The sequence below is a fragment of the Paralichthys olivaceus genome, chromosome 19, assembly GCF_024713975.1.
Source record: "Paralichthys olivaceus isolate ysfri-2021 chromosome 19, ASM2471397v2, whole genome shotgun sequence".
Classification (NCBI taxonomy): Eukaryota; Metazoa; Chordata; class Actinopteri; order Pleuronectiformes; family Paralichthyidae; genus Paralichthys; species Paralichthys olivaceus.
The window spans coordinates 9,152,501-9,167,500 of record NC_091111.1 but is presented as its reverse complement, the minus strand read 5'-3'; the positions used below and the strand labels follow the sequence as shown (position 1 = coordinate 9,167,500).

The window sequence follows — 15,000 nt, the reverse complement described above, 5'->3', positions numbered from 1 at the left end:
ATTTTATTTCTATACCTTTACATGTTTCATTGACTTCATCATTCCAACTATATAATGAGTGAACTTCCCCTGCGTGAGATCAACAAATATTATCTTCTCTGATCTAATATGGTGTCACTATTCTACAAACCACCCTTCAATCACACGTTCTACACTCACATTCAGGGTTAATGTACATTCTTTATATACAGTCTATGGTGTGCACGTGCGTGTGCTCGGTATAATGCCCACACTAAAGACAAATAACACGCGGGTTGTACGTTAAAAAGTTTGACTTAAATCGCATGTAAATGTCTCATCAGCATTAAAAATCTGGCCGTCAACTTCCTCGTGGGCGTGTAGCCACGAGACTCCGCAACAACAAACCTGGGCCGTGTATTTCTGACGTTGATTGATTTAATCCAGAATTATAACTGCGCTACACGGATGAGACCCTGAACAATCAACGTGTTTTAGAATGAATCTAGTTTTTTCCGGGTGCACTGATCTGAGTTGCGGCTCGTGTGAAGTTTGCGCGAGTGAATAACAGTCGTGGAGGTCGGACACGTCCACGCGCTGCGGAGGATTCGTGCAAACAAACGCTGGATTACTGAGAGGACGAACCCGAACATGCGCCACTTCGTCTTCCTGCGCATATTCATCGGATAACGCGTGATTAGCGTCGCACATACTCACCACCACGGGGTCACGGTGTGGTGGGCGAGATCGAACTCTGCTGACAGGAGCAGGACAGCGCGGGACTCTCTCCCTCTTTTCCCCCCAACACCAGTTCCAGAGGACGGACTGAAGGCACCGGGAGCTGCGGGGTGTTTGTCTGTGGTCCTCCCGCTGCTGCTGCTGACGGTCAGCGTGTAATCCACTTTACCTCCCCCCCTCTCCCTCTCTCTCTCCCTCCCTCTCTCTCTCCCTCTCTCTCTCCCTCTCTCTCTCCCTCTCTCTCTCCCTCTCTCTCTCCCTCTCTCTCTCCCTCCCTCCACACAGCGAGGGAGGTCAAACCTTATTTACCAACTTCATTCTGCAGCCAGAGCCACGCACTGACTCAACCCACGCAAGTGCTCCTCGGAATTTCTTCCGAGCTCTGAAGTGCTCCTCTCAGACACCATGGTTCCGACCTGTGGTTCCGACACACGATGTTGTTTCATGTGTAAAAACAGTTTGAAGAATTGTTTGACATCAAGTATAGATGATCAATGTGATTATTGTTGGTCATGGAAGTGATATTAGTACTGGTTGCTATTATGTTATTATGATTTGGCGTTTAAAATAACCCTCTATTTTAGTTCATTCATTTTTTTGCCATGGAAACACTTTGTAACCCTGTTTAGATAAGTGTATATTTTATTCTCCTAGAATATCATCACGATTATTATTATTATTATTTTGTACCATTATTATTGTAATGATGAGAATACTGTTGTAGCAATAATAACAATGACAACAACAGTACAAATAAGTTAGTTTGTTTATTTTTTACTTTACTTGACTTTGATTTCTGTCTTAAAAGTTGCTATATGAATATTTTATTATTATTATTTGTATCCTTATTATTATTATACATTACAGTTCGTTCTTTTGTTTTGGGAAAGTTGTTTTGGATGTTTAATTTTTTTATATTTAATCTTTATTCAATGAGGCAGTCACATTGAGATCAAGATCTCTTCACCAAGATGAGGCCTGAGAAGAAGAAACATTCACAATGAGCAACGAACAATCAAACACGAGCAACAACAAAACAACACAAATGAATCCAGTTGTGCAGATATTGATTCGCACATGAGGGAGGTCTAAAGTTAGGTAGTTACTGGAAGAAGGCAGAAATCATCAACATCACATCTGCACGTTTCCTCGTGAATCAATGAGGTGATTTATCCATGAGGTCGTTTCCTCTTCTGGACTCAAACTCTTTTTCAAAAGTCCTCATTTCACCAGTAGGTGGCGCACACTTTCATCCCACCCACGCAAACATGCGCCACGAGGTTTGCTCAACTTCAGCTCTGCGCGGCTCTGGTTTTGCGCTTCCGCTCAGACTCGTCCTCTGCTCCCATTGGTCCTCGTCGTCTGTTGACAGGAGGTGGGGACAAAAGGCGCCTTCTGATTGGTCCAGGGGGATGAGGGGGGGGAAACGTGCAGGTGTGTGTTGCATTGTGAAGTTTGACACGATGTTCTTGGCAACAGATTCGATTTTTTATAATAAACAAGGAACTGAGGCAATGACTGACACGTTTAAATACAAACAACACGCGTGTGCCAAGAATAAACTATAACATGGACGGGTGTGTGTGTGTGTGTGTGTGTGTGTGTGTGTGTGTGTGTGTGTGTGTGTGTGAAACCGGCCTCTGCATCCACCTACTGGTGAAGAGACTGCACCACATCAACACTGACCTGTTTGACTTTTATTGCCTATACATTCATGATGTTTGAATATGTTTTTATATCTTCATCTTATTTTCTGCTCTATTTGTTTTTCCCCTTTCTTGTGTATGTGTATATACAACATAGTGCACAATCCCTCCCTCTGTGCTTATAGTATTTTTTAATTTTTAATTTTGTTTCCCATTTTTCTATTTTTCATATTTTTGTATATTTATACTTGTGTAAATACACCTCAGCAAATTTCTTGTATGTTTCAACCTGCTTGGCAATAAAACCTGATTCTGATATGGGTACATATGTATATCTGTATGTATGGGTATATATGCATGTGGGTGTTATGGCTGTGTATATGTATATATTCTTATGTATATATATCATGTTCTTCCATGTGTTACATTTTGAAATGATGGTGAAAAATAATAAACACAGTCTTCAAAAAACAACGTGAAAAGTCACTGTTAAATGTTATGATCAGACAGTGTAGAATTAATAAAATATCAATCTGAATAGTTACCATATTTAAAAAATAAAGCAGTTAGTGTGATTAAATGTGCCCTGGTATGAACTGCAATAAATATATGTGATTACAAGTCAAAAAATCTTTGGGCATTTCTGTCTTTATTGATGAGACAGCCAAAGAGTGAAAGGGAGAAAGTGGAGGAATAAGACGTGCAGCAGGAGTTGAAGTCAAACCTGTGGTCACTGCAAGGGTCTGAAGCCTCAGTACATGCCAGCACTCCTACAAGACATATGAGTCATTACATGTATTTTAAACTATAATTTCAACATAGTTGGTTTCCCAGTATACAATGACAAAAGTGCCCAAGTGGCCAAACACTATAAAACTGTAGGAGCTGCATGTTCTCTACTGTTTCACATTTCACAACCTCTGATGAGTCCTAGCCCCTGAATCAAAACCTCTCTTTCCGACCAGCTCCGGATGCTGCTGCTGTGGACAGGTGTGATTTGAATGGCAAATGACACCTCCCCCCATGCAAACACAGCAATTAATGTGGTCATGGCAGCAGCAGCAAGAGGTCAGAGGGAGCATTCTCAGGTCAGGTTCACAGGAAGCTTATTGATGAGTGAAATACACAGAGCTGTGTAAAACCTGGGCTGGTGTCTATCTTCTCATTTCAAACCTGAGCCTCAGCAGACGACTTGTAGATATGAGCACTTTACAGCAGGAGTAAGTATTTCTGGAGAAAGCCTGCTGCCATCTGGACTCAACAGTACAACAAATACACCCCCCTCCCTTCAGTGCTCCTTCAGGAGACAGAGAAGATTGTAGGTTTGTAGCAAAGCAAACACTGACAAACAATGGAGCTAGTGTGTCACTATCAAAGAAGAATTACCCTCTGCCACTGCTACTCAATGTGAAAATGTAAATCATGAAATTATTTTCTGATGTAATGACTGTTTTGGTCCAATCACGACTGAGTGATCACACCTCCAGCTAAACATTTGACAATTTCAATCCTCTCAGAATGGATAATGACGCTGTTAGAAAAGACGACGCACGAACCAAACCTTGGAAAGGCCCAGCGCACCGTTCTCCTCTAGTTGAGATGAAAGAAACATGATGCAACACACAGACACTTTTGTTTCTTTTTCCATTCAGAATGCTTTATTGGCATGAATGTCAGGGGTGAACAATTTTGCAAAAGCAACTTTTTGTCTCTAACGTTTGGATTTTCAGCCTCCAGCAGTGCATGGAAATATTTTACACACAAGTGGAAAAGTCACATCAGGATCATAAGGTAGAACATCATGTACAATTCAGGTGGACACACAATTTCTTGTTGTCGTGGTTAAGGCGTTGAACTAGATACACATCAGGGTATTTTTCTGTGCATGATCAAATCCTGCTGATAACAGTAGATTTTGGACCAGAGCCAAAACCGAACTACAACCCCTGCAGAAAAAAAACGGTCTTATAAGGTGGAATGATGAAATATTAAGTTCAGGCGTGTGAATCCACGGCTCCACAAAACTTTGTACAGGATTATCATCTCATCCTGTGGGACAAAAAGCTCTTATAGTTTGTTATTATGTGGAGGAATTATCTATGAGGGCTGCAACCATTCTGAAAACGAGACCAACCAGTAACACAAACGTCCACAGTGACAGATGACTGGAGTGTGACACCCCAACCCTCTGTCACCACTTTAGCAACAGCCTGTTGAGCTCTTGTTACTTTATTGTTGTAAAATGTATTTAGAGTTTATTCAATTTTGACCTCTGCTACGGAGGTTATGTTTTCATCCCTGTCCAACAAAAAAAAAACAACTGCATGGATTTCTACCAAACTTGGTGGAAGGATGAGGTATGTGTCATGGAAGAAGCGATTCATTTTATTTATTCATTTGTGAATCTTGACGATAAATATCAGGCACATTTAGGGAATTGATATTTATGAGTGTATGAAATCTGGTGCCTTGGCAGGAGTTGTTTTATTTTCTTTATCTTACCCCGGCGTAAAGCTAAGGTCTGTACTGAACTGTGGAGTTGGAGAATCACTACACCCCTAACATATAGATAGAAAGATAGATCCCAAAGTCACACATGGAAGCAGGACTTTTTTCACCAAACCATTTTTTAAAGGACAATCCAAATAAATAGAAAACCAAGAACAACATCATACCTACAAGGGAATGACTCTTAAGTGCACACTGGGGAGCATAAGCAACAACTAAGATGTTTGGTCTTAAAGGAACAGTCAGACATGTTGGGAAACACACCTTCCTTGCTGAGGGTTTATTAAGAAGGGTGATACATTTAGAGTACAAATATGGTGTCAATCTTTTTCTCATTAAACTCTCAACAAGTCCATTTCCCAAAATGTTGGACATTGTCTTTAAGAAGGCACTACATGGACTAACACTCTGCAAACATCTGCTGTCATGTTCTCACTGTTCATCAAGAACCTGTTATAGCTAAGTTAGATTCTAAATGACTGTTTGCGTTCCCCATTACAGTAAATGGGTCTCATCCTCCGGTTATAAATCAATCTATCAACAGTCATATCCAATAGTTTTTCACCTGCCTCATAGTTTGACTCATAATGTTAAACATGCTTGAAGACAAAACAACACAACAGCCCAGGATTGAAAATGTCACAGTTTCCCATTAACAAAAAACAAAGAAAACACAATATAATGTTATAAATAAAAACAGGATGAACTAACAAAATTAAGCCCAAACTTTTAAGAGGATAATAAACATGCACCCAGGAACTGATCATTAAGACTATTACAATAACATCCAGAGACGTGTTTTCAGTTACTTGGCTTTGTAACGTCAAGGCACTGTATAGCTTAAATACGATTGTTCATGGCTGTGAGTGTTCCACAGAGTTTGACTAAAATAATGTTACATTAAAAAAAACAAAAATCTACATCTAACATGTTACATCTCTCTGTACATTGTGAACAATCCCAACAACGTGTGAGGAGGGTGAGGAGTGTGTGGCCACCAACGTTCGATGTCTCCATGTTGGCTGCAAGTTTGAAACAATGACTTCAAATGTCCAAAAAACGTAGAAGACAAATCTACAGCGTCTAAACTCTGACTATGGCTTGAAAAAGAGACTGGTTTTGTCTTCCACTGTAAAAACAAACCTAAAATCATCTTCTAATGCGTAAAAACACATGCGACTGTACATTTAAAGATGTAAATATAATTCCTGTAAGTGTTTTTTTAAGAAAATGGACATGAACGAAGTTGTGGTCAAAAATGAAAAAAAACAAAAAAAAACGATTTCAGTTACACAAACATCTCGCAGATTATACAAAGGTGCTGGGAACAAGGTAGTTATTTAAAATTATCAATTGGCACTAAAAGTGTTAAACCCTTGCAATTTTAAAACCGCTATGAAAACTGTTTTTATAGAATTGAAGCATCCGTCAAACTATTTAAACCTAATTAAAAGTGACTTTTTTATTTTACCACCTGGGGGCGCCAGTGTCAGATTTATTTTTCATTTTGCACACAGTTGTTTTCATGTTGGATGATATTCTATATTTTTCATAGTGTCAAACAAATTCCATGAAAAGACAAAACCTAACATATTCTGATTTCTATTTAAAATAAATATTTGTAACATGATAGAAACATCTTCATAGGAACCAATGTGTTTGGGGTTGAGACCCACAAACAAGTTTCAAAGTAGATGAGAGATTCATCGAGTTTGAGAATCTTAGAATATATAGAAACATAGAATATTTCTTGCCTATTCCTTGAATTTGTATTGAGAACTATAGAATATGAAAAATACACTTTTTCTTACTGTCATTTTTACAAGTCACAGGAGAAGAAGCACATTCTGTGCGTGCTGGCTCGTGGATTACTGGGACATTGTTAATGTAACTGAGTTTCTCCTGCTGTGACAAGTTAAAATGTCTGCTGGGAAACCCTGGAGGGGTTATGGAAAACACAAGAAGGCTATGAATGGTTAAAGTGTAGCTCCTAAAACTCCACTACATAAGAATAAATACAATGCATCCGTCAGTGAATGGGCCAGGCGTTGTTGTGGGATGATGTGTTTACCAAGATGAGGACAAATGTCTGAGAGCATCCACGAGGAAATCCAGAGTGTTCCCCGACTGTTGTGAGTCCAAATGTCCAATTCAAAACTCCTCAGACTTCAAGTCTCAGAGTTCAACATGGATGAAATGATGTCCACCAAACTATCAAGTCCAAAAAAGTAGCCATCTTCTCTGTTGCCCTCTACCCACAATGCTCGGTGGGTGAGTTCCTCTCCATCAGGAAGAGGTGTGGTTTTCCCAAAGTCAATCATCCAGACTTTGGCCCGCCCTTTACTGTCGTGAACGAACAACAAGGAGCTGCCAATCACCTGCAGAAACACAAAGACGAGAAATAAATACCAAACTGTTTTTTTTTTCCACTTCACATTGTTCGCTTCCTGTTTTCTGTTTACATTCAAATGTACTGGTGATTGTGTGCGCGCACAATCGCAAGTGTGAAACTGAATGTGTGGTCAGGACTGTTGCTGCCCAGTTTCCATGACAAAGCCTGCTGTGTCAGGGTAGATGCAACATGAGGACTGGTGTGTTTGCAAGAGCAGGTCACTTTCACTAAATTAAAATATGGATCTACAGTGAGGCCCAAAAAAAAACCAAAGAACAGGTTTGATGCAGTTTTAGTTCTCCATCAGTCTACAGAACACGGAAATTCTCACATAGAGGTTTAGTTTCAGCATCGATTCGAAAATGAGTGAATCTTTCCAGATTTCCACTCACGAGTGGTCGCCTTACAGGGTGTTAACATTTTCAAACATATGAATAATATGAAGTAGAGACAACTCAAGCTGTTGAAGCTGCAAAAGCGTTGTACATGCAGCATCCAAGAGGGTTTGGGTGGCATTATGTTCAACCATTAAATGTTTTGTTTTATAAATTTGGTAATAAGTGTGACAATAAAACCAGCATTAATGTATTTTATCAAGACTCAAGATATTATTAGTTTATAGCTAAAAAAAAACATTTAAGTGTGCAAACTGAGGGGCAAAGGTGAAGATCCATTAATTATGTTTCCACTTTCTTTAACAGTGGAAGATCTGGTATGTAAGGGAAGGATATAATTATTGTGGATTTAGTGAACTGATATGATATGAGTGTGAAATGTGTTGCAGCTTGGTTGAATATAAGGGAACTGTGGCAGAGGTACTGTATGTGCTCTACTGAGTGCCACTCTAGTTCTTGACTTAAATCAAGTTTATAAAAGAAAGATCTGATCAGTTTTAAGTTAAAAGTAGACGTTTGTTCTTGTAGAAGCAGCAGCTGTGAAGAGAGCAGCAGTAAAACTCTGTTTCAGTCACTGGACATGTGCCTTTACCTCGTGGGTTTTGAAGAAGGGGGAGGTCTCAAGAGTGTCTCTGATTTCCTTCAGCCTGGTTAGGTAACTATTCTGTAAAGAAAACACACACAGTCAGTTTTGTTTGGCTTTATCAGAAGTGAGCTGCTGATTCAACCAGAAAACATCACAACAACCCAAAATCATTTGATTTCCAATTCTCAGTCCACTCAGCTGCACAGTTTACGTTTCTGGAAGCATGTTTTATATTTTAAAAATTAGCAAATGTCAAAAAACTAAATTCCTGTTCATTTAATAATCATAATAATTCCTTCAATCATTTCAAAATACAACACCACAGTCATGAATGGTTTCCTATTCTCACTGTATGCAACTGAATGTGTGTGTGTGTATGTGTTTGTGTGTAGCAGCCCAAGGACTTCCCTTTTTGTTTGACCCTGGAAGCATGAGGCCACATCTACAGTATGTACACATGTGTTTCCATATGTATGTGTGTGTCCATTCCTCATCTGTTTTTCAGTCCCATACAGTAGTCAAGGCCATTGACACGCACACACGCGCACGCACACGCACACGCACACGCACACACACACACACACACACACACACACACACACACACACACACACACACACACACACACACAGGAACACACGAACACAGGAACACAGGAACACAGGAACATGCTTACCAGCACACTTACCAGCACGTCCTTATTTCCTTTGACAAAGTCGTGAAAGGCTGTAGTAACTTGCTCTCTTGTCTTTGTCTTCTTAAAATCTCTGTTCACTGTCCCATCCTCCTTCTACAGAGGAGAGGAGAGGAGAGGAGAGGAGAGGAGAGGAGAGGAGAGGAGAGGTGGCAATCAATGTGAGGACTGATGTTATGTGACAGTTTAACATGTTTATTTGCAGTAATAGAATATGACAATATATCGCTGTAGACAGCACAAACTTAAGTACCTTAACTTATACTTAAAAAAATTTAGCATAACTACAATTTCCAGGCTTCTGGTATAGATGGGAAGGATGGGGCTGAGGCAGAGGACGGGAGGTGAGGAAGGAAAAGGGGCAGAGGAGAGAATGGACAAAAAGAAAACAGGAAAAACAATGGGGGGAGGAAATGAAGCATTGAGGGAAATATATATTTAGAGCCTTAAAGCAGGAAACTGTCTTTGACTACTGAGTCAAAAATATTTCACTCTCACAAATGTGTAATTTCTGTGGTAAAGTGACTAATTTGATACGGTAAATAAGGATTATTTTCATTCCAGATTACTCTATCAGTAATTCTTTAGGATTATTTAATCAATCACTGTGACAAAACGTTCAAGAAGGACCTTCCCATTTACCCAGAATTCCAGGTGAAACATTGAAATCATTGTTTTGTTTTTCAGTATTTGAGAAGTTATATTAATATTTTCAGTGGAAGTACAGTAGATTAGCATCAGGAGCAGAACCAGCAGTGGAAGTCAAAACAGTTGGTGGGTTCACAGTGAAATAAATGAGCTTTTCTTATTGTGATGGCTGCCTGGCAACAAGGAACTATTTGAAGACTAAAGTATTTTTCCCCTTTATGGTTCAAGTCTGAGCACAACTCTCAAATTCACGCGCGCGCAAACGCACGCACGCACGCGCGCACGCACACGCACGCACACACACACACACACACACACACTTTTCTGTGTGATTGTTTTTAAGGGATAACCTTTGGTGTCATGGCAACAGACCACCGGGAAGCCGGGAATGTCCTTATATAGCCACGACCCTCAAATAAAGACAGAGAGGGAGATTTGTGTGTGCATGTGTATGCAATGTCAGTACCAGATGCTGAGGCCTATAGAGCTGCCACAAACAGGCTTCGTGTACGACAAAGGATCTCATGCACAAACATATTCTTCAGAGGAAGTTCCTGCTCAAAACAGGAAGTTAGATCACGCCCCTGAAGGACACACACACACCCTCACACAGACACACACTGAACACCAGAAGAAAGAAGGGAAGGAAGGCTCAGTGAGTGTTACCTTGACTCCCTCTATCCTGAATCCCAGGGTGGCCGTTGAGCTTATGGTCTCTCTCCATTGCATGTATCTGGGTTTGGTCACCGCTTTCTGGTCGTTTTCCTCGGGTGTAGCTGCCACAGGATCAACCTCAATCATTTTCTGATACATGTCAGGTCTCGGAGAAGGCTTCTTGCGAGCCTTGGTCAGCTCTTCCTCTAGATAGGTTCTGAAGCGAGGGAAAAGAAACAGGTGGTGCAGACAGAAGAAAAAGTGGGTGAGAAAGATGAGCAGAGGCTGAGAGAGCCGGTACGATGTCTCTACTAAAACAGCAGGATACAGTGGTTAACATCACACGCTCTAAGACGGATTCCCGGATGTAGGAATGTGTCAGAATCACAAAGAATGTGACAGGGCAAGACGCATGAGCAATGAGAAGATTATATGAACTTTAAACAAATCCTCAAAGCCAAAACATGCAGTATTTAGGAGAGAGTTATTTGCATGGCTCACCTTGACATAAGGAAATTGCTGTATTTCCCACAGAGACAACAAAGGATTATTAACTTCCCCAACCAATTTCCACAAAACTTGGTGGAAGGATGTGACGGACAAATGTGGTGCACATCCGGATCAGAGGGCAGATCGAGAACAACATGACAAAGGGCATTTTTGACATTCTTACAAATGTTCCAGGGAATAATGCATGAATCCAAATAAAAATGTGGATCTAGGAAATTCAGGATGCAAGCTTCAAGATACCAGTCCATGTACTTTTCAACCCTCCCCTATGATAACAAGCTCTGGGTTGTCACCCAAAGAATGACATCATGAAATACAAGCAGCCAAAATTAGTTTCCTCTGTCAGGTTGTTGGGCCTTCCTCTGGAGCCTGCCTGGGCATGACCAACCGGGAGGTAGACCCAGACCCTACCTGGTCAGCTACCTCTGCGACCCAGCCCGTATAAGCATAAGACAATGGATGGATGCAGCAGATTTAAATGTGGTTTCATGAGGGGACTTCTGGGTACACGCTCTACTGACTGCTACTTTTGATATTTAACATTAAAGACATTAAAGAAAAAGCAAAAAGATTCCTGGGTCCGCCTCCCGACCTGGATCCGTATAAAATTGTAATGGAGATGAAAACTTCACCTCCTTGGCAGGGCACATAAAGTGGCTACTTTGTGGATACGATGATTTCATCTAATTAATTATATTAAATATTCTCCCATCTGTGAGAAAAATAACACAAAACACTTAATGTTCTATAATTCAAGTAACCTTTTATAGACTTAAACGTCAAGCCAAACTGTATGAGTCAGCTGAGCGCTCCATCTACACACTGACTATTTGGCTGGCTGAAGATTTATATGAGGCTGTCTAACGGGATGTTTTCTCACCTCACTCCCATCTTACAGTCCATCACACATGGAAAGTCGAACTCGGCCAGCAGATCCTCCATCTGGTTGTACTTCTGGCCGTCCTTCTCTACATCTCCATGGTAACCAGGGACGTAGGGGCGCAGCACGTCCCTCATCAGGAGGGACAAGCAGCGCTGCTCACATTCACAGTGTTTCTACAGAATATCATCAGCAAGTTATCATCATATCATTATTACGTAGCCTTGGCTGCACTTATTCTGTACCAGGATGTAATCTGAATGCCATGACAAAGAGGGTGTGGTTGATGTGAAGGTTTGACTCACTTTTAAAATGCGACCGTTGGCTCCTGCCTTGAAGCTCCCTGTAAAAACACACTATTTTACTGTGGAGTCGCTGCAGGCCCTCATTTCTCTTCAGCTGAAACTCAAACTCAAAGATGTCTATTTAAACACCTGATGTTTCTGAATCTCGCTTCTACTCATTCACATACACACACACACACACACACTTCCTCTTAGGGCTCTGACCTCTAGGTCTCAAAGAACTAGCACCGAAGTGCTGACAACAAAGATTCGGTAAAAGCTTTAAAACATTATACACAAACAAAACCTTGCTAACAATTTTTAGGCTACTGTCCATCCAAACTATTCCTTCCACTGATACAACATCCCAGCATTTCCAGCGTCACAACTTTCCACATAGAAAAAGAAGGAGGCTCATCCCCAACTCACTTTGGTATTTAGCTTTTAAAACATATTTGAACCTTGTTATTTGTGTGTTTGTGTGTCCACAATACCTGCGTGCCCTGCCAGTTGTATCCAGGGATATTTCTTCTTGAAGGACATGACAAACGGAGACCAGTGGACCATGTTCTTAATCTTCTTCCAAGACTTGTGCTACGAACAGAAACATAAGAGATGATCCTTCAGTGATGAATGATCCATCCATCCATCCATTTTCTACACCACTTGTTAGTTGAGGGTTACAATGTGGTGGGAGACTTCCAGCTGACATTGGGTGAGAGGAGTGGCACATCCTGTACAGGTTGCCAGCGTAACACAGGGCCAGACTGAATTAAATCTGTCAATATCAATCGATCATTTGCTCCACCAGAACCTCCTGCTTTATAGGTTACATAAATGCTGCCTCGTGACCAGTGTGGTAAGACATGATATTTGATGATGAGGATTTGAGGCAGTGTTTATGCATGCTTTGTAAAATATGAATTTAGGTCTAAGTCTATTAAAAGCTTACTCTCTCAGCATTTCTCTGCAGCATCTGGAGGATTTCACTGTTTAACACATACACACACAAAAGCACACTGAAGCATCCCTGACCCTGGGGGATCTGTCCTCGCTCTCCCACACTTTTTCCAACTGAACTCTGGAGGATCAAACTGGGGTTTCCCTGGGTAACACACACGCACGCACACACACACACGTTCGTATTACTTATTATTATTGAGGACACTTTCTCGAGCTGATTAACCTCGTTAACGTTTCAAACCGAATGCCTAACCCTAACCGCAAGTCTTCACCCTCAAACAGCCCATTGAAAAAGTAAGGACTGGTCAAAATGTCCTCACTTCCCAAAAAATCCCCCCCCCAACACACACACACACACACACACACACACACACACACACACACACACACACACACACACACACACACACAGTGAGTGTTTCTCCAAAGGCTCTCTCTGTCCCTGGCAGGGACACATTGAACTGTGGGACTCCTGCCACACACACAAACAAACACTCAGTCATTCACAAAAAGATAATCCCCTACAACAAATTGACTGGCTAAAGAGAAAGATTTAGTTTGGTGGACTACAGCCCTTAACTGTTAGGATGGAAGAAACAAGTTTGACATAATGAGATGAGCAAAAACACAAGGTGAAAGTTAATTGTTTTTAAATGGACCACTCTCTGCTGTCCCTTAATTTCCTTGGAAAAATACCACTTTATCCCTTTGAGCAGTAATATTCTCCTGAACCGTCCTGAAAAGTAGATTTAGACAACATGTGCTAACTTTGCTGCATGTTGCAACATCAAGATATAATAAATCACAATCTTACTGATTAAAATATTCAGAATAATGTTTTCTGCCTGCAGAATTTCAGATGGAAAAATTCCAGATGTTCTGTGGGTTTCAACAATGCCTCGCTTTGCTGCAGCGTAACTGGTGGTGACCAGCGGAGGAGAGGAGATGAGAGAACGAGGAAAGGAGAGGAGAGGATGAGGAGAGAAGGATGAGATAAGAGGAAAGAGGAGAGAAAAGAGACCATAGAAGGAGATATATAACCCCTGTCACATTATCTGGATCAGCTGATAGCATGACTATCTATGGTTAGATGTGCACACACGCACGCACGCACGCACGCACGCACGCACACACACACACACACACACAAAGTCACATGAGGGAGTTTTCTCTGACCCAGTGGAGGAGAGAGAAAAAAAACATGTGTATGGATCACATGTTGGAAACTAACTCTGAGGTAGGTGGTGGGTCAGCTGAGTTAGTGTCAGAGTGGTTTGACCCTGTGATATTATTGGGTTTATTAGGATTTGCCTTTTTAAATGGAAAAACCGCAAGCTGATATCAATCAAATCCTTTAGGCTCATAGAAAAACAGAATTCTTTCTTTGCAATTTCAGAATCAAAAATTAAAGATTCAATAGTTTATTTTAGTGAGATGACGGCAGCCTGGAGGCAAAAGGCAACACTGAGTAGAAGCTTGTTATGGAAATCTTCATCTTCATCCCCTGAGCAACAAAAGGTTAAGACACAGAGCCGCAAAGAAAAATCACACAACACATGTCTATCACCACTGTCTTGTGGTTAAAGGAAATGCAAGACTGATTGAGCTTTTTCAGCCCACCAGAGAGACCAAATGAATTGAAACGAGTAGTATTACCCATTCTCATTTTTCTCACCATCTTTAGTCAGTTAGTGAGAGAAAAAAAGAGTATCAGGCTACAGCTTGGTAAGTAGCCAGGGCCTGTGCTTTCTCCATCAACTCAGACTGTCATCCGTCGACCGTGATGCCCACTTATAGCTGGTGTGTGTGTGTGTGTGTGTGTGTTTAAGAGAGGGGGAGACATGTGGACGGCAAGTACGAGAAAGTCTGGACTACCTCAAGTGTGAGTAATAACAGCCGTTGTCTGGGTTTGTAGATGTAGGACCTGGAGACATTAAAATGCAATCGGACGAGGGCAGGAGAGGCGACGACAAGAGAGGGAGGGTTGGTTTGTGTCTAACTTAAAAAAAAGAAACACTACAGGCTTCAACTATCACGTTAATGTTAGCAGTGTTATTATAGCTCAATAAAATCTGAGAGTAAAGCTGTCTAACATCCCTAAACAAGGACTAAATCCACGTATAAAAGCATTCGGTGACAGTAAA

General features: G+C 41.1%; 2 protein-coding genes across 7 annotated transcripts in view; both read right to left on the bottom strand.

Annotated features, from left to right (window-relative positions):
* Window positions 1–1,042, bottom strand: part of coq8aa (coenzyme Q8A, genome duplicate a) — a 15,548-nt gene extending 14,506 nt beyond the window's left edge. Inside the window, exon 1 of one of the 2 annotated variants that reach the window (XM_020091910.2) lies at window positions 676–1,042. The gene's annotated coding sequence lies outside the window, so the exon portion shown is untranslated. The remainder of the gene's footprint in view (window positions 1–675) is intronic. The other variant, XM_020091911.2, reaches the window with a different exon arrangement.
* Window positions 1,043–3,972: 2,930 nt separating this feature from the next.
* The window catches only part of itpkb (inositol-trisphosphate 3-kinase B), a 47,689-nt gene continuing 36,661 nt past the window's right edge, over window positions 3,973–15,000 (bottom strand). For 4 of the 5 annotated variants that reach the window (XM_069515626.1, XM_069515624.1, XM_069515627.1 and 1 more), the window contains exons 6-12: window positions 12,388–12,487; window positions 11,915–11,952; window positions 11,610–11,785; window positions 10,232–10,436; window positions 8,900–9,013; window positions 8,230–8,301; window positions 3,973–7,228 (exon numbers count right to left, since the gene is read on the bottom strand). In XM_069515626.1, the coding sequence (XP_069371727.1) occupies window positions 7,019–7,228; window positions 8,230–8,301; window positions 8,900–9,013; window positions 10,232–10,436; window positions 11,610–11,785; window positions 11,915–11,952; window positions 12,388–12,487 (915 nt within the window). In that variant the 3' untranslated portion in view covers window positions 3,973–7,018. The remainder of the gene's footprint in view (window positions 7,229–8,229; window positions 8,302–8,899; window positions 9,014–10,231; window positions 10,437–11,609; window positions 11,786–11,914; window positions 11,953–12,387; window positions 12,488–15,000) is intronic. The other variant, XM_069515628.1, reaches the window with a different exon arrangement.